The 25,104-nt window shown below is 42.8% G+C and overlaps 2 protein-coding genes across 2 annotated transcripts; both read right to left on the minus strand.

The window, feature by feature from the left end:
* Window positions 1–5,243: 5,243 nt before the first annotated feature.
* On the minus strand, window positions 5,244–14,306 carry LOC119240288 (olfactory receptor-like protein OLF4). Its single transcript, XM_037504643.1, has 2 exons — window positions 14,293–14,306; window positions 5,244–6,195 (listed from the first exon to the last, which is right to left on the minus strand). Exons 1-2 carry the CDS (start codon window positions 14,304–14,306, stop codon window positions 5,244–5,246), a joined length of 966 nt encoding a protein of 321 aa, XP_037360540.1.
* Window positions 14,307–16,804: 2,498 nt separating this feature from the next.
* On the minus strand, window positions 16,805–24,813 carry LOC119240289 (olfactory receptor 7A10-like). The gene is made up of 3 exons (XM_037504645.1): window positions 24,765–24,813; window positions 23,908–23,983; window positions 16,805–17,756 (listed from the first exon to the last, which is right to left on the minus strand). Exons 1-3 carry the CDS (start codon window positions 24,811–24,813, stop codon window positions 16,805–16,807), a joined length of 1,077 nt encoding a protein of 358 aa, XP_037360542.1.
* Window positions 24,814–25,104: the final 291 nt, after the last annotated feature.

Raw genomic sequence — 25,104 nt, forward strand, 5'->3', positions numbered from 1 at the left:
TTAGGCACGTGTCCTGCTTAGCAGCACAGGGAAGTGCTAACATGCTCGCTGCTGCCAGCACCCGCCACTGCCCACAGAAATCGACTCCTGACAACGGGTGTCACCGTCCTTACAGGTCACTGTCCTCATCCCAGGCAGTGATTATTGAGCAACCTCTATATCATGCACACACTGGTCTGCCACAGCAGGAGCAGGCGTGACAAGGAACACCAAGTGAGGGTCTCCCTTTGCTTTTCTAGCAGCCAGAGGAAGGGCTTGTAGTGACTTGTGATGACTCGTCTCAGTCTGAACAGTCTTTTGGCGGACAATAGATTTTCCTTAACTTCTCTGACCTTTATTTAAAAAGAAAATTTATTCATTCATGCATACAAGAACCAGGGGACAGGCCGGATGTGTGGGAGGATGAGCGGATTCAGCAGAGACAGTGGAGAACAGAACCTGCAGATTGACTGAAATACATTATTGGCAGGAGCAGCTGGTGAGACAGGAGAGGTCTGCTGTGCCATGTCAGTATCTCTGTGGCCGGCCAGGATCGAACCCGTGCTGCAGGGTCTGCAGACAGCTTCACAGCACTGCGCTCAACTGCCTGTGCCACCAGGGAGGCCCCTTTGATGCCACACAACACAGTAGGGATGTTTTCACACACCTGTGCCAGGTCTCTATGCGGGTTAGGCACGTTCTTGGAAATAACTTGGTGTCACATCACACAATCTAACGGCACATGGGCTTGGACTAATGGCCTCTCTCCGTCCACCAGATGTGTCCTAGCCAGCTGCATACCTCATGTTGAACTTGACACGTCTCTGTGGGTGTGGAACAAGAGATGATGGACCTCAACACCCCAGGTTCTTTGTATGACTTTAATTGTCAGAATTAAGCTGTGCAAATATATCCTCCTTGTAGTAGGCTGTCTTAGTGTTGCTGTGATGTTCTCTTGTACTGCACAGAGCATTTTAGTCGATATAGTCCCAGTAATTTATATTCTCCTTTGTGTCCCTTGTAGCTGGAGATGAATCCACAAACACATCTTAAATTTATATTGTGGAGTGTTTTGCCCAAGTTGTCTTCTATGTGTGTTATGGTTTGGGTCTTACATCAAAGTCTTTTATTCATTTTGAATTGATTTTTAAGTGTTTGGAGAAAGAGTCATCTAGTTTCATTGTTTTTCATGAGTGTCCAGGTTTTTTTTGTTTTTTTGTTTTTAAGATTTATTTATTTATTTATTTATTTATTTATTTATTTATTTATTTATTTATACAAGCACTGGGTACAGTCAGAAGTGTGGGAGGGTGAGAGAAGTCACCAGAGCCAGAGCGGGGAGCAGAACAGGCAGACTGATGAAATAAACTGCTGAGGGGAACAGCGGGCGGCAGGAGAGGTCTGTGTGCCATGTGGGACCCTCGCCCGGTGGCCGGGGATCGAACCAGCGCTGCAGAGGCTGTGGGCAGATTCCCAGACCAGCGCTCAACTGCTGCGCCACCAGGGGATGCCCCGTGAGTGTCAGTTTTCCCATTGTCATTTACTGAAGAGGCTCCTTGCTCTGGTGCATGTTCTTGGCTGTTATTTTGTAGAGTATCTGTTCCTGTAGGTCTGATTTATTTCTGGGTCTTGACTCTATCCCATTGGTCTCTGTGTCTGTTATTTCCGACCATTTTAATTATCCAGTATTGTTTTAATTAATATATCTTTATGGTATTGTTTGAAGTCTGGTATTGTAATAATTTTCCCCCTTTTTGTCAGAGTTGCTTGGTATCCGGGATCTTTGGTGAATCCATATGAATGTCAGTAATGTGTGTTTTATTCCGTAAAGGTGCCGTTGAAAATTTCGTGTGTTGCATTGACTCTGTGTAGTGCTTTGTGGAGGATGGTCATTGTGGCCACCTTGATTCTTCCAGCCCATGAGCAAAAATAACTTTCCATTTCTTTGTGTCTTTCTCTGTTTCTTTTAACAGTGTCTAATGGTTTTCCTTATACAGGCCCTTCACGTCCTTTGTTAAGTTTACTAACTAGGTATTTAACTTTCATTTATTTTGGTGTGATTGTAAATGGGGTCATTTTCTTATTTTTTCCCCTTTCTAACTTATTGTTCTTATTTGGGGAGGAGCTGGTTTTGTTTGTGTTTATTTCCTGCCACTTTAACAAACCTGGTTTATTGTTTCAGTCAGATCCAGCATCCAATGTATGCTGAAACCCTAACAGGTGGACATAAGTGGAACTCATCCTAAAATAATTAACACTATTTACAGGCACTTATTTCTCAAAACATCCATCTGAATATTGGTTTATTATTCCCATAGTAGACATAAGGAAAGAGACATAGGGTGATCTTTTATGTAATCTTTTAGGCATCATGTATAAAGGGAACCATGCTGTATGGATGCCTCATTTTCTGTGAGCCCTCTCATTCAGTAATTTTACATTTTATTTTATCATGCAAAATAACTTCATAATGCACTTTGAAATAAGTAAATTTCAATACAAAGTTATTTATTGCAGGAGACTCTCCCATTCAATTCTTTTCCCTTCCTTTTGAGTTTACTTTTAATTTTTTAAAAAAATTTAAATTGAAGAAACCTTGCATTTTAACGTTACATGAAAATTCAGATATGCATGAATATTAATCAACATATCTGTATGCGACATTAAGTTCACTGCTAAAAGTTCAAATTTATCTTTCATTATACCATTGTCCTCTGTTTCTGATTCAACCACCTCCCTGCCCATCTTTCTTTTAGCCACTACATGTTCTTATATAGTCCAAAAGTATATTTTGTTTTATTGACATACTCTATTTGATTTCTTTATCACATATGAGTGAAATCATATGGTCTTTGACTTTGTCTGTTTCTCTTATTTCAGTAAGGATAATTCTATTGTTTCCCTTCTGTTGTTGCAAGTGGTGCAATTTCCTCTTTTTAATATCTCACTAGTATTCTATTATCTACATATACCACATCTTCTTTACATCTGTGGATCAGTGAACACTGGATAGTTTCTACCTCTAGGCTATTGTAAATACCTTTGCAGTGAACAGGGATGGTGCACACTACTTTGAGTTATTGTTATTTGTGTACATTTTCCAGCTAAATACAGTGAGAGAACTGGAACATGAGGAACTTACATTCTTTGATTATTGAGGAAATTACATACAGCTTTCCATAACAAATGCACAAAATTATATGCCACCAACATTATTTGTGTTTCCTCTTCCAGCCTGGGGCCCTTTGAGCTCAGTGACCAGTACAGGAAAGGAAATCTGCACCCTCTACCAGAGTGGGGAGATCATAGTTTTCAGGGGAGCCCAGATGGCTTCATAATGGATCCCAGAGCAGAGAAAAGGACGGGTGGGACAGAGAACACATCCTGCTTTGCAGGCTATCAAGCAGACTTGCAGCATATGCAACCCATGGCCCTAGTGAATAGCAGGGCTGGTGGATGTGGTGACCATTGCCTGTGGCCATTGCCTGTGTGGCCACAGCTGTGCAATGGGTACACAGCCCACAAAGGTGTCCCCTTCATATCCAGGCCAGCTGAGTCCAGAGACTAACCGTGTGATGTAGACTCAGCTCCATTCACCAGGAGATTCAATCCATGGCAGTGGGTACCAGAGGGAGGTCAGGAGAGAGGTGAGGACACTGAAGACCATTTGGAGCTTCTGTGGTGGGAGAGGGGAGGAGGCGGAGGTGACAGAGTTCCCTTCTCAACAAACTGAGGCAATACTTAAGTCCCAGATTCCCCACGGCCCACCTCACACCATGGTAAACAAGAAGAGAAACAATCAAAACTGATCCACAGCACGGCAAATATAAACCTAAAATGAGGTGACTTAAATACTTAGAAATCAAGGAACATCTGAGCATAAGAAGCAAAACAACAGTAGCAGAACAGAAGTTCTGGCTCATAAATACAGGAGAGAGAAGCCGAGGAGTCTCAGTGATGTGGAGCCACAACATTGAATACACCCGTGAGTTATGGGAGGTGACTCAGGGCAGACAGGCAGCTGCGAGACCTTAGAGAGAAGATGAAGAACCAGAGAGTCTTCACTGAAGGGATGGACAAGATTAAGAGAAGACAAAGGAGTCTGTGAATGTAAATGACCACAAATATACAACATGTTTAAATACAATTAAACTTCAAAGACAATAACTTCAGAAACAGAGGATCCAAATGTATAAATCACCCAGTTAGGAAAATAGACAGAAATAAGACAGACATAGGACAAAATAAGGAAATGCTACAAAAAATGTCAGACTCAATGAGAAGTGGGAAGATAAGGATAGTGGATAACCCAGAAGATGAAGGAGAAGGAAGGAGGGACCCTTGTCAAAAAAATCATAGCTGAGAATTTTCCAAACCTAAAGAATGAAATAAGCATGAATGTCCAGGAAGAAGTGAAAACACCCAAATTACAAAGTGAAAATGACCTTCACCCTGACACCCCACGGGTAACGTGTAAAAATCAGAAAAAAGAAAATTTTCAGGAGGCCTGAAAAAAAGAGAATTTGCAAAGGCATCCGAATTAGGTTTTCCTCAGATGTTTCCCCAGTCACTGTCCATGAAAGGAGAGGAAGGATGTGTTCATAATCCTAAATACAAAGACTTCCAACCAAGAGTACTCTACCCTGCAAAATTATTCAAATATGAATGTGAACAAAAGCTTCCCAGGCAGAGAAGCCAATGGAGTTGATCACCATCAGGTCTCCCTGCCTCACCATCAATGCTGAAATGGGGTCTTCTACAGGAAAACCTGAAACAAAGCCCCGGGCAAAATGACATGAACAGGAATACTATGGGTCAACAACAAATCACCAAGGGAAGGAAGGAAAGGACAGAAGTAGGGACAGTGACTATTAGCCCTGGACACGCGTGGGTACTGTGATATGACAAGATCTGTCTGCAGGTAATCCATAAGATGCTTGTTTTCATCTGATACAGTTGTTCATATTTTTCCTCTATTTCTTTCTATTATTTTGTAAGTGCCCAATTTCCATATTAAACATTTCACTAAAGAAAAACTCACAGACACTTTGCTTTTCTTAATCCTGAACCCAGTACACAGAACAGTTAAAAATAATTAAGGAAATACAGAAAAGATACTTATAATATATAAAAAAGGGATAACAAACTCTGTTCCTGAGTCAAACCACAGATTATCTCTGACTGAGTGATGACAGGATCATGACTCAGTCCACGGACTGTGACCCTGCTGCTCCCGACCAGACAATCTGAGGACGTGGCCCCCGTCACGTTGGGGTTGCTCTGCAGCTGAAGAGCCTCCCCAGGGCCTGCTTTATGTCCCTGTTTCTGAGACTGTAGATGAAGGGGTTCACCATGGGGGTGACCACCGTGTACATCACCGAGGTGATTGCACTGTCCCTGGAGTCCTGGGTAGCAGCAGAGCAGAGGTACACGCCGAGCCCCGTCCCATAGAACAGGGAGACCACGGAGAGGTGAGACCCACAGGTAGAGAAGGCTTTGTACCTGCCGCTCACTGAGGAGATTTTCAAAACAGAGGACACAATCTTATAGTAAGAGAAAAGGATACCACCGAGAGGAATCATCGCCACAACCCCCGCTGCTAAATATATCACCAGCTCATTGAGGAAGGTGTCAGAACAGGCAAGCTGGACCACCTGGTCCAGTTCACAGAAGAAGTGAGGCATTTGCAGCTGTGAGCAAAAGGACAGTCGCAAAACCATTAAGCTGTGTAACAGAGAATGCAGAAGACTTAACACCCAGGATGCAAGAAGCAGGAGGCCACAGAACTGGGGGTTCATGATGACCATGTAGTGCAGGGGATGGCAGATGGCCACAAACCGGTCGTAGGCCATGGCTGTCAAGAGGAAGTTGTCCACTCCTGCAAAGAGTATGAAGAAAAACATCTGGCTAAGGCAGCCCACGTAGGTTATGGCTTTGTTCTGTGTCTGGATGTTCAGCAGCATCTTGGGGACTGTGGTGGAGGTGAAGCCGATGTCGGCAAAGGACAGGTTGGCGAGGAAGAAGTACATGGGGGTGTGCAGGTGGGGGTCCGTGATGATGGCCAGGATGATGAGGAGATTCCCAGTGACCGTGACCAAGTACATGGCCAAGAATGCCCAGAAGAGGAGGGGCTGCAGCGAGGCCTCTTCTGAGAGCCCCAGGAGGGTGAACGCTGTGGGGTGGGTTTGGTTTCTTGGCGCCAGGTCGCTGGTGAGCCTGGGGGATGGAGACAGAAGTGATGTCAACTTAACCACAGCAGAGCAGTCAAGAATGGGGTTTAAATGTTGATTTTTTTAAAAATATATCCTGTGAATAAATTTCATGTTATAGAGCTAGTGCCTGTTCCCTGAAATCTTCAAGGCTGTTTATGACCCACCTTCCCTTGATGCTGAAAATATTAAGCCATTCTTACATCTAATGCACACGTATTTCCAAGTCAGCATTTTCTTTGAAAATTTCCTGAAATTTTCTTTATATACATTGACCAATTATATTATCTGAATATTGTTGGAATCATGGAGAGAAATCAGTGAGAATGACTGAACAGTCCTACCCTAGGGCCTCCCAGGTGGCCCTGGTGTTAATTTTCTGGGCTCCCACCAAGACAGCCTGAGTCTGATCCTCAGCCAGGGAGCTACCCACATGGTGCAGCAGACCTCTCCTGTCTCCCCGCTGCTCCCCTCAGCAGTGGATTTGAGTAGATCTGCCTGTTCTGCTCCCCACTCTGTCTCTGGTTAGTCCTCTATCCACCACCCTAGTTATTCTATCCATAAAGAATATTTTTTTTTTTAAAAAAAGAAGTTTAATCCTCGCCCCAAAGTAGTTTTCTTCTAAGTATGTGTGTGGTCTCATAAATAATATTTCTTATGGTGATTATTATTGTTAAGTAAACTAATGCAGTTGTATGAAGATGTGGAATCTTAAGGAAACTTGTATATCTTCCAATTAGAGGATTTGAACAAAAGAATTTGCAGGCCTCGAGATTTACTAGAAGGACTTATTAGCAGCCATAGTATATCCATATATCCATGAAAAGAACATTCGGGTTTGGGGAAATATCCAGAAAAAGATGTCAGTTCAGGAGCATTCCTGGCACAGTTAGAGATCCAGAAGTAGGGGTGTGACAGGAGGGGTGCGCTCCAGGTTGGGGGTGAGATGAGAGAGTGGGCAGGAGGCCCTGACATCCTGCTGCCGAGTGAGGTCCCTGCACATGACGTTGTACATTTGCTGATCTTCTAGTGTGTAGATTGCGTTACATGTGCTGTGCCTATGTATGAACATTGTGTATTACATGTATAAATGATCCATAATTGTATCCCTCCATAGATTTCTTTCCCTCACATTTCATCTGAATTGTGAATGTTTGATTACAGAAGACAGCTTCATTGGGATAGATGTCCAATCTGTGCTTCCTCTACCTCTAGTAAGGATTATTTCCCTTATTTCAGCCACACACACACTTTGTCCTGTGCATGGTAGCAGAGCTGAGAATTGGAAATCAAATGACTAAGGACAACAAAAATAAGAATTGTTATACTTTTCAAAGAATCGGCTCTCCAGAATTGCTGTAAAGAAAGTTGCTTTTTTTCTGCATTGTAAGACACAGCACACCTTAAAACAAAGAACCTTGCCCTGTATCCTTATTCATGTATTTATTTGTAACTGAGGTAATATTGGGGTACCCCCACCAGGTATTGGCACCATAGTGCACCCACACCCTCTCACCCCTATTCCACCACCACAGACCATTGTGCTTCCTTCCCGCCTTGTTCTTCACCTTCCCCCAGCCTCCCCCCTTGCCGTCTCAGCTCTGTAGTCAGCTGTCAAGGGTTAGGTTTTAGCTTGTCTTAATCTGTTAATTTAGTTTTTTTCCAATTAGTTTTTGAATTTTTGGATAGATGCCTACGATTGGAATTAATATCAAATGGCAGTTCCATGTTTATGCTTTGAGACGCGTCCTCACTGCTCTCTGTAAGGGCTGGATCAGGCTGCACTCCCACCCGCAGTTTATGTGGATCCACTGCCCTGCATGTGATCAGCATCCCGTCAGGGTCAGTTCCTTTGCACCATCTGCTTCTTGGCAGGCTCCAGTAACCCTCAACCTTGACTGGAATAAGCTGATCGGGAGTAAATGAATAGATAAATGATTACAAATATTATTTAATATTAGAAGTGTCAGAGTCTTTATTTAGAAGTTTTGTAATGTTTCTGTGACCAGAAATCTGCCATAAGAAATTTAATTCTCGTTTATATGGATGAACTTAGAGTATAGTTGGTTTTGCTATGTATCAGTTCACTTAAAGTTGCTATTTCCAAGAATTTGTCCATGATATTAAGTGAGAAATTAATGTATTCACTATAGTCTAACAGCCCACCCTGTCAAGGAGTTGTAATTCATAAAATAAATGGAATAGCAGGAAAAGTAAAGCCTGGTTAAATATAGCGTGGTCAACATGAACGCATTAAGCACCATAGAGTATGAATCTAAGATTTTGGAAGAGTAGTTATAACAAGAAGTTAATCACATCCACTGGTTCTCTAAAAGTAAATTGGCAAAGACTTGAAAATGAAAATATGAAATCACACTCTTTCCACAGCAGTGGAAAATGCAGATCCAAAGCTCTCATTTCTCCCTAGAGAAACAACAATGGATTCCATTATGCTGGGGGAAAAGATAATGTCATCTGAATATGGAAGAATGTGATCCAGGAGATGGGAATTTATGAACAAATTGGCTGCCCAGTGTCCCTTTATCTCTCTTGTATGCAGAAGCTTTTCAGTTTAGCACCACCTGTGGCTTCCTGCTTTTTCATGTCACAAGGAAGTCATTGCCTGTGCAAATACCAGAGAGCACCTAAATATGTGTTTTCCAGAGGAGACACCTAGATGGTCAGCAACCACATGAGGGGGTGCTCAGGAACACTCACCAAGGAAATGCAAATCGGAACCAGGAGATGTCACCTCACAGCTACTGACAGAGCTCCCAGGGAGATGACCAAAGGTCAGCACTGGGGTGGGGCTGTCAGTGGGTTAATAAACCGCTTCAGCCATGGTTGAAAAGAGAACTGGGATGCCTCAAAATTGCAAAGACAGATTCCCCCATGATGTGTTCATACATGTACAGAGGCAATGAAAACAGGACATCAAAAAGCTATCTGCACCCCTTGTTTACTTAGCAAAATTTAGAAATAAGCTACAAGTCCCTGAGTGGATGAATAAACAATGTGTACACACATAGATAGAAAATATGTATGCACAATACATGTACACATTTGCTCTTGATTGTCCATAATAAATATTCATGGTTATGTAAAACATAAAATGTGTAACACACACACAGGATATTGTGTTGTTAAAGTACACACTCTATGTGATAAAATGTCAGATAATATCCAGTCAAGAGAAAGAAGGAAGCCCTGACTTTTGCCACCACACAAACGCCTAAGAAGATTCTGCTCCGTGATGGAGTCCAGAACTACCAATACTGGATCACGTGTGTGTGCGGTGCTGAAACAGACTTCAATGGGTTCCATGGACAGGGTTGGGGAATTTGGAAGAAGTTATTTCAGGATACACAGTTGAAGCTGCTGGGTGAATCCGGTTCTGAAAATCTACTGCTTATGGCGTAGTCAACAGTACTTTATTATAACCTGCAAAGTTGTCAGAGATTATTTCTTAATCGTTTTGTGACAAAAATAAATATTAATTGTGTCTATCAATGGAGGTGTTAGCCAGTGTTACAGTGGTCATCCTATTGCAATATGTAAATATCAAATCAACATGTTTTTTGCCAACTTACAGTTTCATATCAATTAAATCTCAATGAAAAAACAACAGATCAAATCACGAAAGTGAGGAGACATAGTAATGAGGAAAAACATATGTGACATATGAACACAATGTGTACAATAGCTTGTTACTACTAAGAATGCGAAAAAAACTGGCTATGATTAAAATACATAGTAGGACACAGTAAGAGTGACTGAGGCCCACACAAAACTGAAAACTTTCAAACATTTTGCCCAACTAGCTGTCCGTATATGGAAGAATTAAGTGCAAAACATTTATTTTCAAAAACTCCAATTCTGCGTGAATATTTGACTCACAAACCAGAATGAAAAGTCAAGCCATAGTAAGTATATAAACTGTCAGGATGAGCGCAGTCAACTTATAATCGAAAAACTAAAATGTTAACAAGCGAAACTGTGCGGATTTCTCAGCAATGGAATGGTTGTGAAGTTAAACTCTTTAGATCCCTCAGCTGATATTAAATACAACATTTTACTTACGTGAGCACCTAATATGAGGGAAGGACTTACACACTGTTCATCTCATCAAGTGCTGTGGAAGGTCATCTGCCCCCGTTGGTCTGGATCTGTCTAACACAGATCACCTGCTCGTACACCCCATCACTTCTGTTCCTCCCCTTTGCATTTAATACATATTTCCTGCTGCCTCAACTCCAGTCCTTCTTGGCTCTGTCCTAACTTTGCTGGAACCATTTACGCCTCCCACTCCTCCTTCAGTGTTAACTAAACAGACTTTCCTTCCTCTCTCTTCACTGTCAGCACCATCTCTGTATTGTTGAGTGTAGTGGACAGTTTTGAGTCACAAATTAAGTAAATTAATTAAAAATTGATGAGTCAGTCAAGCAAGAGAACATGGAAACTTTTTGTCCCTGGGCCTGGTTTGATCTCTGTGACCTGAGGCAGAACTTCTCAGTTTGCTTTTTCCCTGGATCTGTCCCAAGTGCCTGCTGGGCTCTGAGACTCACCTGGGTGGGAGCTGTGAGGGGGGCTTCTCCATGGAGCGTCTGAGTCCCTCCTGGACGCTTGAGGATGGATCTGGGCTGTGTCCCAGACAGGATCTCAGGAGGGCGCCAAGGGCTGGTCCCTGGGCAGAGGTCGGGCTCCACAGACAGGAATCATGTCCTCTCCGGTCCCGGGTTGGACAGTCTGAGGGACCGAGGGAGACAGGATATTTACCGCCCTCCACGCGGTCTCATTAGCCACACCTCACTCTCTTGCTCCAAGCTCTGAGCTCATGATTTCCCTGTGGACACTGGACTGGACAAAGGAAAGTTTCATAATGATTCTCTGATCCCGAGAGACTAGATTAGATGTCAAGCGCATCCAGTTTTAGTTACTCCTTTTTCATGAACTCCTGCACCTTCCAGAGCTATAACCACCCAGCACCCTATTCTCACGCGGTGTTCAAGTTTTCTAAATGTCTTTGCCTGAGGAACTGCCTTGACGTAATATCTGGAATCATCAAAGCACAAATGTGTTGGGGGCACAGACCCCTCCCCCGTATGCTCAATAGTGCTATTCCTCTCTCATAAAGCAGAGATTCGAGTCCTCTATATAAAACTTTAGCAACCACACTCCTTGTTGTCATGGCACTTTTGCAAAAGCAAATAGGAATTTCTTCTTTGTTTTTATTGTGCTGTGACTACAGCAGCCTTATGTTTGAATCTCCAGAAGGAAACGACAGTGTTCCTAACCAGCTAAATGTGCAGGGCCAAAGAGTGAAGATATTTGTAACTGCCACACTCACTCTCAAGCCTGTTTGCCTCCTCAGCCCCTCAAAGATTAGGCAGGTGTCCTGCTTAGCAGCACAGGGAAGTGCTAACACACCTCCTGTTGCCAGCACGGACAGCTGCCCACAAAAGTCCACCCCTGACATTGAGCGTCACTGTCCTCGCAGGTCAACATGTCATCAAACAGGAGTTGTCTGAGCAACCTCTAAATCGTGCCCATATTTCACTGCCAAAGCAGGGCCTGTGACAGCCCCCAGTGAGCAGGAGCAGGCATGACAACGGTCTTCAAGTGAGGGCCTCCCGTTGCTTTTCTTGCAGCCAGAGGAAGGGCTTGTTGTGACCTGTGACTGCTCGTCTCAGTACTGAAAAGTCTTCTTTGGAAGACAATAGAGTTTCCTTAACTTTTCTGTCCTAATGTCCACTTTCTTGCCTTACAACTCAATAGGGACATTTTCACACCACATACCAGGTCTCTATGCCAATTAGGCACGTTCTAGGAAATAACTCGATGTTACATCAAACAATCTAATGGCACAGGGGTCTTGGCCTAACAGCCTCTCTCTGTCCACCAGATGTCCCTCACCAGCTGGGCACCTCACTTGAGCTTGGCACGTCTCTGTGGGTGTGGAACAGGAGAGGAAGGACCTCAACACCCCAGGTTCTCTGTCTGTCTTTGTCAGAATTATGCCGTGCAAATATATCCTCCCTTTAAGTAGGTTGTCTTATTGCTATAGTGATGTTTTCTTGTACTGCGCAGAAGCATTTTGGTTGATATAGTCCCAATTATTTATATTCTCCTTTGTTTTTCTTGATGCTGGAGATGATTCCACAAACACATCAGAAATTTATACTGTACAGCGATTTGCCATTTTTTTCTCCTCTATGTGTTATGGTTTGGCGTCTTACATTGAAGACTTTTATTCATTTTGAATTGTTTTTTCTTGTGTGTATGTTTTGAGATAGAGTCATCATGTAGTTTCATTCATTTGCATGAGTGTCCAGTTTTCCAAATGCCATTTACTGAAGAAGCTTTCCTTGCTTCTATGTATGTTCCCGGCTCCTATTTTGTAGAGTGACTGTTCCTCTAAGTCTGGTTTGTTTCCGGGTCTTGATTCTGTCTCATTGGTCTCTGTGTCTGTTATTGTTCCCGTACAATTTTAATTATTCAGTATTACTATACCTTTATAGTATTGTTTGAAGTCTGGTATTGTAATAATTTTTCCCTTTTTTTGCCAGAGTTGCTTTGCTATCCAGGGTTTTTGGTGGTTCCATATGAATTTCAGAAATGTGTGTTTTAGTTTTTAAAGTGTGCCATTGATAATTTCATGTGAGTGCGTTAACTCTGTTTACTGCTTGTGTAGGATGTTCACTGTGACCACATTGATTCTTCCAGTCCATTTGCAAGAAATAACTTTCCATTTCTTTGTGTATTTTGTCTATTTCTTTTAACAGAGTCTTACAGTTTTCTTTATACAGGCCCTTCATATCCTTTTTTAAGTTACTAACTAGGTATTTAACTTTAAAAAAAAAATATTTATGCATACAAGAGCTGGGACATAGGCCAGAGGTGTGGGGGGTGAGAGGATTCACCAGAGACAGAGTGGAGAACAGAACAGGCAGACTGACTGAAATACACCGCTGAGGGGAGCAGCAAGTGAGACAGGAGAGGTCTGCTGTGCCATGTGGGTAGCTCCCTGGCTGGCCGAGCATCAGACCCGTGCTGCAGTGGTTGCAAATTGCTTCATAGGTTGTGTCTTAACCCTTGCGCCACCAGGGAGGCCCTAGGTATTGAACTTTCATTTATTTTGGTGTGATTGTAAATGGCACAATTTCTTAATTTTTTTCCTCTTCTAACTCATTGTTTATATATATTGGAAGGCAGCTGATTTTGTTTTTGTTTATATCCTGCCACTTTGACTGGTTTATTGTTTCACTTAGATCCAACATCCATGCATGCTAAAAACCCTAAAAACTGGACATAAATGGAACTCATCCTCAAAATAATCAAAACTCTTTCTAGGCGTTTATATCTCAAAACATCCATCCAAATCCTGGTTTATTATTCCCGCACTATGACAACCAAGAAAACAGACTTAGGGCGATCTTTTTTAAAAATAATATCAGACGACCTCCATGGCGGCACAGGTTGTTTAGCGCAGTGCTGTGAAGCTGTCTGCAGCCTCTGCAGTGCAGGTTCGCTCCTGGCCAGCAGACCTCTCCTGTCTCACCACTGCTCCCCTCAGCAATGTCTTCAGTCAGTCTGCCTGTTCTGCTCCCCACTCTGTCTCTGGTGAATCCTCTCACCCTCCCGCACATTTGGCCTGTACCCCAGTTCTTGTATAAATAAATAAATCTTTAAAAATAATAAAAAATAAAAATAATGTAAGAAAGCAATTGAAGCTTGTGGAATCTTTTGTGTATTATGTATAAAGGGACCCATGCAGTATGGATGCCTAATTTTGTGTGGCTCCTCTAATACTCAATAATTTTACATTTTATTTTATAATGCAAAATATCTTCAATATTCATTTTGAAATCTAAGTTAATTTTAATACAAAGCTATTTATTAATGGAGACTCTCATTAAATTCTTTTCATTTCTTTGAGTTTACCTTTTAAGTTTTTCAATTGAAGTAACCTTGCATTATAATGTTATATAAATTTCAAGTGTGCATGATTATTAATCAACATACATATATGCCACATAAAGTTTAGTACTAAATGTTTTACTTTATCTTTCGTTATACCATTGTCCTCGGTGTCTGATTTAAATACCTCCATTCCGCCATCTTCCTGTGAGCCACTAATTGTTCTTATATAGTCCAAAAGTATATTTTGTTTTATGGACATGATCTGTTTGTTTTCTTTATCACATATGAGAAAATCACATGGTATTTGACTGTCTCAGATTGATTTATTTCAGTAGGATAATTCCGTTGTTATCGCTCTATAGTTGCAAAAGGTGTAATTTCATCTTTTTTAATACCCAAATGGTATTCCATTATCTACATATACCGCGTCTTTCTGTCCATTTGTCGATCACTTGGATTGTTTCTACATCTTGGCCAGTGTAAATATCATTGCAGTGAACATGGGTGGCACACACCCCTTTGAATAAGTGTTTTTGTGTGTATTTTCCAAATAAATACTCAGAATGAAACAATTGGCTCATAAGGCACTTACATTCTTCAATAATTGAGGGATTTCCATACTGCTTCCATCACAGATGCAGAGTTTCCCTTCCATCAACATTACATAAGTGTTTCCTCTTCCGGCAGGGACCCTGTGAGCTCAGTGACCAGCACAGGAAAGGAAATCTCCACCCCCTACCAGAGTGGGGAGATCAGAGTTTTCAGGGGATCCCAGATGGCTTCATAATGGATCTCAGAGCAGAGCAAAGGACAGTGGGGCAGAGAACACAGCACTTATTTGGAATGTATCAAGCAGACTTGAAGCATTTGCACCCCAGGGCCCTCAGTGGACAGCAGGGCTGGTGGCTCTGGTGGTCATTGCCTGTGGCCACAATGGTGCAATGGGCACATAGCCCACATAGGTGACCCCTTCATATCCAGGCCAGCTGAGTCCAGAGATGGGACCCTGTGGACTAGACCCAGCTCCAGTCACCAGGAGATGCAATCTATGGCAGGAACAACTATAGGGAGGTGGCGGGGGGTAGGTGAGGACAACTGAAGACCAATTGGAGCTGCTGTGGAGAGAGAGGGGAGGAGGTGGAGGTGACAGAGTTCACGTCTCAACAAACTGAGACAACATTTAAGTCCCAGACTCCCCACTGCCCACCTCACCCCAAGGTATACTAGAAGAGAAACAATTAAACTAACCCACAGCACCCCAGCTGTACACATGGAAGTGAGGTGACATCAATACTTAGAAATCAAGGAATATCTGAGCACAAGAAGGAAAAAAAGTAGCAGAACAGAAGTTCTGGCTCATAAATACAGGAGAGAGAAGCAGAGGAGTCTCAGTGATGTGGAGCAACAACATTGAATACACCCGTGAGTTATGGGAGGTGACTCAGGGCAGACGGGCAGCTGCGAGACCTTAGAAAGAAGATAAAAGAACTGGAGAGTCTTCTCCAAAGAGATGGACGATATTAAGATACACGAATGTCTGAATGTAAATGAACGCAAGTATAGAAGTGTTTTATATAGAATTAAAGTTGCAAACAAAATAACTTCAGAAAGAGTCTCCCAATGTATAAATCACTGATTAGGAAAACAGAGAGAAGTAAGACATTGATAGAGGGAAAATAAGGAAATGCTACAAACAATGTCAGACGCAGCTGAAAGTGGAAAGATGAGGATCGTGGATAACCCAGAAGATGAAGGAGAAGGGAGGAGGGACACCTTTCAAAAAAATCATTACCGAGAATCTTCCAAACCTAAAGAATGAAATAAGCGTGAATGTCCAGAAGTAGACATAGCATCCGAATTACAACGTGAAAATGTCCAACAAATGACACCCCGCGGGTAAAGTATAAAAATTCAGAAAAACAAATAGCAATGTAAAGGAAGCCTGAAAAAAAAGAAAATTTGCAAAGGCATCCAAATTAGGCTTTCCTCAAATTTCCCCCATCACTCCCCAGGAGAGGAGAGGAATGAAGTGCTCATAATCCTGAACACAAGGATTCCCACCCAGAATACTCTATTCTGCAAAACTGGTCAGATATGAATGTGAATAAAAGTTTCCCCAGACAGAGAAACCAGTGGAGTTTATGAATGTCAGGTCTGCCTGCCTGAACACAGAAGCTGACAGGAGTTCTTCTACTGGAAAGGAACAATGAAACACAATGCCCTGAGCATAATGACGTGAACAGGAATATTGTGGGTCAACAACAAATCACCAACGGAAGGAAGGAAAGGACAGAAGTAGGGACAGTGACTATTAGCCCTGGACACGCGTGGGTACTGTAATGACAAGATTTTTCAGCACATAATCTATAAACTGCTTGTTTTTCTGATAGAGTTGTACATATTTTCCTTCCATTTCCATCTATTGTTTTGGAAGTACCCAATTTCCTGTTTTAACATTTTACTACAGAAAAATTCAGCAATTATATTTTTCTTAATACTGAACCCATTACTCAGACCAGTTAAAAATAATTAAGAAAATACACAAACATTTATAATGTAAAAAACACTTTTGTCAAACTCTGTACATAAGAGAAACCACAGATTATCTCTGACTAGCTGAGGACAGGATCATGACTTAGTCCATGGACTGTGAGGCCTGCTGCTCCCGAGCAGACAATCTGAGGAAGCGGCCCCCTTCACGTTGGGGTTGCTCTGCAGCTGAAGAGCCTCACCAGGGCCTGCTTTATGTCCTTGTTTCTGAGACTGTAGATGAAGGGGTTCAGCATGGGGGTGACCACCATGTACATCACCGAGGCTATTGCACTGTCCCTGGAGTCCTGGGTAGCGGCAGAGCTGAGGTACACGCCAAGCGCCGTCCCGTAGAACAGGGAGACCACGGAGAGGTGAGACCCGCAGGTGGAGAAGGCTTTGTACCTGCCGCTCCCTGAGGAGATTTTCAAAACAGAGGACACAATCTTAGAGTAGGAGAAAAGGACGCCACTGAGAGGAATGGCCCCCAGAACCCCCGCTGCTAAATATATCACCAACTCATTGAGGAAGGTGTCAGAACAGGCAAGCTGGATCACCTGGTCCAGGTCACAGAAGAAGTGAGGGATTTGCAGCTGTGAGCAAAAGGACAGTCGCAAAACCATTAAGGTTTGTAACAGAGAATGCAGAAGACTTAACACATAGGATGCAAGAAGCAGGAGGCCACAGAACTGGGGGTTCATGATGACCATGTAGTGCAGGGGATGGCAGATGGCCACAAACCGGTCATAGGCCATGGCTGTCAGGAGGAAGTTGTCCAGTCCTCCAAACAGTAAGAAGAAAAACACCTGGCTGAGGCAGCCCGCGTAGGTTATGGCTTTGTTCTGTGTCTGGATGTTCAGCAGCATCTTGGGGACGGTGGTGGAGGTGAAGCAGATGTCGGCAAAGGACAGGTTGGAGAGGAAGAGGTACATGGGCGTGTGCAGACGGGGGTCCGTGACGATGGCCAGGATGATGAGGAGATTCCCAGTGACCGTGACCAAGTACATGGCCAAGAATGCCCAGAAGAGGAGGGGCTGCAGCGAGGCCTCTTCTGAGAGCCCCAGGAGGGTGAACGCTGTGGGGTGGGTTTGGTTTCCTGGCGCCCGGTCGCTGGTGAGCCTGGGGGATGGAGACAGAAGTGATGTCAACTTCACCACAGCAGAGCAGTCAAGGAATGAGTTTAAATGGGGTGATTTTGTTTTAAATACATGCAGTTAATAAGTTTGATGTTATAGATCTGGTGCCTTTTCCTGAAATTTTTAAGGCTGTCATGACCCACCTTCTCTTGATGCTGAGAATAATTAGCCATTCTTACCTGTAATGCAAAAATTTTTCCAAGTCAAAATTTTCTTTGACTATATAATGTGATTATCTTTAAATATGTTTGACCAATTATCCAAATATTGTTGGAATCATGGAGAAAAAGCAGTGAGACTGACTCTGAAAAATCCTAGTCCTAGGGCCTCCCGGGTGGCCTAGAGGTTAAGACTCAGCACTACCACCAGGACAGCCTGAGTTTGTTCCCTGGCCAGGGAGCTCACCCACATGTCCCCGGAGACCTCCCCTGTTTTCTCACTGTTCCCCTCAGCTGTGTATTTGAGTAGAACTGCCTGTCCTTCTCCCCACTCTGTCTCTGGTATATGCTCTCTGCCCCTGCACCTGTGGTCTGCACCCCAGTTGTTCTATGCATAAATACCAGATGAATATATTTTCTTTTAAAAAAGAAAAATGCTAGCCCCAAACAGTTTTCTTCTAATATGTGTATGGTCTCAATAAATAATATTTCATTTGGTGATTATTACTGTTAAGTAAAATAATGCAGGTGTAGTAAGAGGTAGAATCTAGAGGAGAGCTCTATAATCTCTTCCAATTAGGAGACTTTGGAAAAAAAAAAAATTGAAGGCAGCGGATTTATCTATGAAGGACGTATCATGTGGCGACAATATGTCCAAGAGAAGTACATTTGGGTTTGGGGAAATAGCCAGAAAAACATGTCACTACAGGAGCGTTCCTGGCGTAGTTACAGATCCCAGAATTAGTTGTGTTACACTCCAGGTTGAGGGTGACATTAGAGAGTTAGCAGGAGGCCCCAAAATCCTGCCCTCCTCTGAAGTTCCTGTGCATGACATTGTACATGTGCTGATCTTCTAATGGGTGGACTGTTACATGTGCTGTGCCTAAGTGTAAACATTATGTATTACATGTATAAATTATCCATAATTTGGGGCCCCCTGGTGGTGTAGTAGGTTGAGGGCAGTGTTGTGAGGCTGTCCGCAGCCTCTGCAGCATGGCTTCCATTCCTGGATGGCCAGGGAGATTCCCACATGGTGCGGCAGACCTCTCCTGTCTCCCCTGCTCTGTCTCTGGTGAATCCTCTCACCCCTACACCTCTGGCCTGTATCCCAGCTCTTCTATATAAATAAATAAATCTTAGAAAAAAAAAGCTGAATGGTTTCTTAAATAAGTTATCCATAATTTAATCCCTCCTTAAACTATAATTTTTTTCCTCACATTTCATCTAAATTCTGACTGTTTGATAATAGAAGGCAGCTTCATTGGGATAGATGTCTAATCTGTGCTTCTCTTTATCTGTTATAAGGGTTCTTTCCCTTCTATTAGCCACACACACACTTTCTGATCCACGCTTAGGACATTTTGTCCTGTGCATTGAGGCAGAGCTGAGAATTGGAAATTATTATAGACACCGAAAATAAGAAGTGATTTACTTTTCCAAGAATCAGCTCTTCAGATTGTTGTAAAGTAAGTTATTTGCTCTGTGTTTTAAGACACTGGATACCTAAACACAAAGAACCTTGGCTGTTGTATCCTTATTTATTTATTCACTTAAGATTTGTAACTGAGGTAGTATTGGGGAACCCCCACCAGGTATGGCCACCATAGTGTGCCGACACCTACTCACCCCTATTCCACCACCACAGACCACTGGGCTTCCATCCCGCCTTGTTCTTCCGCTTCCCTCCACCTGACCCCCCCCCCACCTTGGTGTCTCAGCTCTGTAGTCAGCTGTCAAGGGTTAGTTTCTAACCTTGTCATCATCTGTTAGTTACTTTGTATTCCACGTATTAGACACACCATTGGATATTTAACATTCTGATGACTTATTTCAGTGAGCACTATGAGATCAAGTTCCATCCATGTAGTCAACATGGCATAAGTTTGCATTTTGATTGCTGAGTAGCATCCTTGGCGTGTATATACTAGATCTTCTTGATCTACTCGTATGTTAGGATGTTTCAGCTATAATAAATAGTGCTGCAGTAAACATGGGCGTGCAGGTTTTCTTTCAAATTAGTTTTTTGAATTTTTTGGATAAATGCCTAAGAGTGTAATTACTGGGTCATGGTGGCAGACCCATGTTTACTGTTTGAGACACGTCCTCACTGCTCTCTGTGAGGGCTGGACCAGGCTGCACTCCCACCTGCAGCGAGTGTGGCCCACTGCCCTGCATCTGAACAGCATCCTGTGAGGGTCAGTTCCTTTGCACCATCTGCTTCTTGGCAGGTCCCAGTTACCTTCAATTCTGACTGGAATAGGCTGATTAGGAGACAGATGAATAGATGATGAAATCAATAGTGTTTAATACTACAAATGTCAGGGTTTTTATTTATTGAGAAGTTGGTGTTGTTTCTCTGACCAGAAATCTGCCATAGGAAATTTAATTCTTGTGTATATCGCCCAGTTTACGATGCATTTGCTTTTGCGATATATCATTTCACTTAAAGTTGCAGTTTCCAAGAATCTATGTGTGATATTAAGTGAGAAATTAATGTATTCACTGTGCTCTGACACCCCACAATTACTTAGTTAAATTGGCAAAAGTAGCCAAACAAATACATATTGCACGAGCTATATAAACAGAATGGTGTCACAAAAATAATGACAAACTGAGAAAGAAAGGCAGGAAAATACTAAAATACTGGTGGAGAACACCCAAGAGGAATTTTCATATCCTGAGACTCACATCCATTTGGGGGTCAGACCTGGGTTTACATGAATGAAGTAGAATATAACAAGTAAAGCCCATAGGAAAACGTCTGAGTGCATTGTCTGAACACACCATGGACATTGATTTACAGTTCTCTTCCTTCAGTTGTGTGTACATGTATATGTGCGTGTGTCATAGGTAAGCTACATCACAGAGAAAAAGACAGGTTACTTTAGGCATCAGTAAGAAGAATCTGGCATCCCTTGCATACAGGAGGTAAGTATTTAAAAGTCAGTTCTTGCTAATGAGGGAAAGATCATGTGAGTGAGGCCCCATCGGGGTGGAGACCAGTTACCTTGGACACCAGGGCCCCCAGGCTGACTGACCCGCTGTCACTCCACTCGCTGTGATGGGGTTGACAGTGGGATCCTGTTCTGAGTGTTGTTTCTATACCTGTTCCCCCCTTATGTGAGCACACACTGTTACATGATGCAGTAGTGCCTGAGATTGTCCCTCCTCTGGTTTTTCATTTTTGTGGAACTGGTTCTTTGCTTTCCTTGGGTTTATATTTTGATCTCCCTTTGACACAGATAAACTGGTCCTTGTTTTGCTCCTCATCCAACAAGCAGTGTCCTCCCCAGAGAATATTCCATAAAATCCTGCTCATGCCCCAACAGTCTGTCCCTTTCCTCCGTGTTGTTTATTCCTGAGACCATCATATCCCACATGCCCTATTCCTTGTGCTCAACCCTCTCTGTCATCATGTAACATCCAAATGAGCAGGGACTACAGCTAGTTTGCTCACTTTTGTGATTTCATCATATAGAAACTATGTCAAGGAATTGTAATTCATAAAATAAATGGAATAGCAAGAAAAACAGAGCCTGGATAATTATAATGGGATCAGCATTGAATGCATTAAGCACAGTGGAGCACAAATCTAAGACTTTGTGAAGAAAAGATATAACAAGAACTTAATCACATCCACTGGTTCTCTAAAACGTAAAATGGCAGAGTTGAATATGAAAAAATAGGAAATGACACTTTTTCCAAAGCACTGAAAAATGCAGATCCAAAGCTCTCATTTCTCCCTAGAGAAACAAAATGGATTCCATAGGCTTGAGGAATAGATTGATATTGTCATTGGAACACAGAAGAATGCGATCCAGGAGAGGGGAAGGTGGGGGCTGTTTTTAGGAACAAATTGGCTGCCCAGTGTCCCTTTGTCTCTCTTGTATTCAGAAGCTTTTCAGTGTATGTAGCACCACAAGTGGCTTCCTGATTTTCATGTCACAAGGAAGTCATTGCCTATGCAAATACCAGAGAGCTCTTAGATATTTGTTTTCCAGAGGAGACACCTAGATGGTCAGCAGGCACATGAGGGGGTGCTCAGGATCACTCACCAGGGAAATGCAAATCCAAACCAGGGACTGTCACCTCACAGCTGCTGACAGAGCTCCCAGGGAGATGACCAAAGTTAAGCACTGGGAGTGGGGCGCAGAGAGCCCTGGGGTGCTGTCGGTGGCTAATACACCACTCCAGCCACCATGGGTAAGAGAACAGAGACGCCTCAAAATATCAAAGATACACACCCCCGTGATGTGTTCATACATGTACAAAGGCAATGAAAACAGGACATTAAACTCCCTGTTTATTGAAAAAATAAAAATTAATTAAATTTTAAAAAAATTAAAATTAAATTAAAATTAAAATTAAAAATTAATTAAAATTAAAAAAAAACTATGAGTCCATCAGTGGATGAATAAAGAAAATAATGTGTACACATTAGATATAAAATATACATGTGCACTATGTATATAGTACTGCTCTTAATTGTCCAAATGAGTACACATGGATTATGTAAAACATATAATGTGTAATTCACGCACAGGATATTGTGTTGGTATAATGCACATTCTATATAATAAAATATCAAATAATATCCAGTCCAGAGAAGGAAGGACACCCTGCCCTTTGTGACAACTGAGCAACTAAGAACGCTATGTTACATGACAGAGGCAGAGAACTACAAATCCTGGACATCACTTCTGTGTGTGGTTCTGAAACAGACTTAAATAGCTTCCATGGACCAGGGTGGGGAATTTGGAAGAGGCTGTTTCAGGACACAAACTTGAAACTGGTGGGTGAATAAGGTTCTGGAATCTACTGCGTTGTGACAGAGTCAACAGTATTTTCTTACAACATTCAAAGTTATCAGGAGATTATTTCTTAATAATTTTGTGACAAAAATAAATATTAATTGTGTGTATTGATGGAGGTGTTAGCTAGTGCTCCAGGGGTCATCATTTTGCAATATATAAGTATATGAAATCAACATGTTTTTCCTCCAACTTTCAGACTGTTTGAATTCAATTAAATCTCAATGAAAATACAACAAATCAAATCACAAAAGTGAGGAGACATGGTAATGAGGGAAAACAGATGTGACATGAACGCAATGTGTGTAATTTATTATTACTAATACGAATGGAAGAAACAGTCTTTCTTTCAATACATAGTGGGACACAATAGATCGACAGAGGCCCACACAAAATGGAAAACTTTTAAACATTTTGCCCAAAAGCCTATGTATATATGTGGGAGAATTAAGTGCAAGACACTTATTTTGCAAAACTCCAATTCTGTCTGAATATTTGAATCACAAACCAGAATAAAAATGCAGGCCCTAAGTAAATAAATTGTAGGAATGAGTGCAATTTATAATTGAAAAAACAAAAACCTATCAAGGAAAACTATGCAGATTTTCCAGGAATAGTGTGGTTGCAGAGTAAAACTCTTTAGTCTCCCCCAACTGACATTAAAGAAAAAGTATTACTTATGTGAGAACTTAATATAATGGATGCACTACACACTGTTCCTCTCCTCAGCTGCTCTGTTAGGTCATCTGCCTCCATTAGCCTGGATCTTTCTAACACAGATCACCTGCTCATCACCCCGTCCACTCCCGTATCCCCTTCCCATTAAACACTTTATTTCCTGCTGCCTCAACTCCAGACCTTCTTGGCTGTGTCCTGACTTTGCTGGAACCACGTTAAGCCTCCCACTCCTCCTACAGTCTCATCCTAACAGATTTTCCTTCCTGTCTCTTCACTGTCAGCACCACCTCTGTATTGTTGAGAGCAGTGGGCAGTTTTGAGTCACAAATTAAGTAAATTAATTATAAATTGATGAGTCAGTCAAGCAAGAGAACAAGGCAACCTCTTGTCCCTGGGCCTGTTTTGATCTCTGTGACCTGAGGCAGAACTTCTCAGTTTGCATTTTCTCCGGATCTGTCCCAAGTGCCTGCTGGGCTCTGAGACTCACCTGGGTGGGGGCTGTGAGGGGGGCTTCTCCATGTAGCCCTCGGAGTCCCTCCTGGACGCTTGAGGGTGGATCTGGGCTGTGTCATAGACAGGATTTCAGGAGGGCGCCAAGGGCTGGTCCCTGGGCAGAGGTCGGGCTCCACAGACAGGAATCATGTCCTCTCCGGTCCTGGGTTGGACAGTCTGAGGGACCGAGGGAGACAGGATATTTACTGCCCTCCACGCGGTCTTATTAGCCACACCTCACTCTCCTGCTCCAAGCTCTAAGCTCATGATTTCCCTGTGGACACTGGACTGGACAGAAGGAAAGTTTCCTAATGATTCTCTGATCCTGAGAGACTGGAGTAGATGTCAAGTGCATCCAGTTTTTGTTACTCCTTTTTCATGAACTCCCTCACCTTCCAGAGCTGTAAGCACCCAGCACCCTGTTCTCACTCTGCGTTCAGTTTTCTAAATGTGTGTCCCCAGGAACCATCTTGACTTGTTGTCCTGAATCATCAAGGCACAAATGTGTTGGGGGCACAGACCCCTCAATGTGTCCAGTTGTGCTATTTCTCTCTCACAGCAGAGAACCGAGTTCCTCTATATAAAACCTTAGACACCACACTCCTTGTGTGCATGGAACTCTTGCAAAAGCAAATAGGAATTTCTTATTTTGATTTTATTGTGATGTGACGCAGCAGCCTTATATTTGAATCTCCAGAAGGAAACGACTGTGTTCCTAACAAGCTAAATGTGCAGGGCCAAAGAGTCAAGATTTTGGTAACTGCCACACTCACTCTGAAGCCCATCTGCCTCCTCGGCCCCCCCACAGAGTAGGCATGTGTCCTACTTAGCAGCACAAGGAAGGGCTAATACCCCGCACCACCACCAGCACAGGGGCAGCTCCAACCAAAATCACTCCCATCATGGGGCATCACCGTACTCTCAGGACACCATCCTCATCCCCATCAGTGGTTGTCTGGGCAACCTCTAAATCTGCCCATACACACAGCCAGAGCAGGGTCTGTGACAGCCCCAAGGAGGCAGGAGCAGGCATGACAAGGATGTCCAAGTGAGGGAAGAGCTTGTGGTGACCTGCGACGGACTCGTCTCGGTATGAAAAATTCTCCTTTAGGAGACAATCAGCTTTCCTTAACTTTCCTGTCCTTAATGTCCACTGTGTTCCCACACAGCTCAACAGGGATGTTCTCACACT

This window comes from Talpa occidentalis, unplaced genomic scaffold, assembly GCF_014898055.3.
Source record: "Talpa occidentalis isolate TD23 unplaced genomic scaffold, MPIMG_talOcc4v2.1 talOcc4.12, whole genome shotgun sequence".
Lineage (NCBI taxonomy): Eukaryota > Metazoa > Chordata > Mammalia > Eulipotyphla > Talpidae > Talpa > Talpa occidentalis.

Bases quoted from the DNA above. Each gene is read 5' to 3' on its own strand.
- LOC119240289 (XM_037504645.1), bottom strand. From the start codon at position 24,813: ATGGGAGTGATTTTGGTTGGAGCTGCCCCTGTGCTGGTGGTGGTGCGG. The intron at 23,984-24,764 runs GTATTAGCCCTT...TCTATGACACAG, and splicing joins TGTGCTGGTGGTGGTGCGGG to CCCAGATCCACCCTCAAGCG. The intron at 17,757-23,907 runs GTGAGTCTCAGA...TCCATCCCCCAG, and splicing joins CCCTCACAGCCCCCACCCAG to GCTCACCAGCGACCGGGCGC.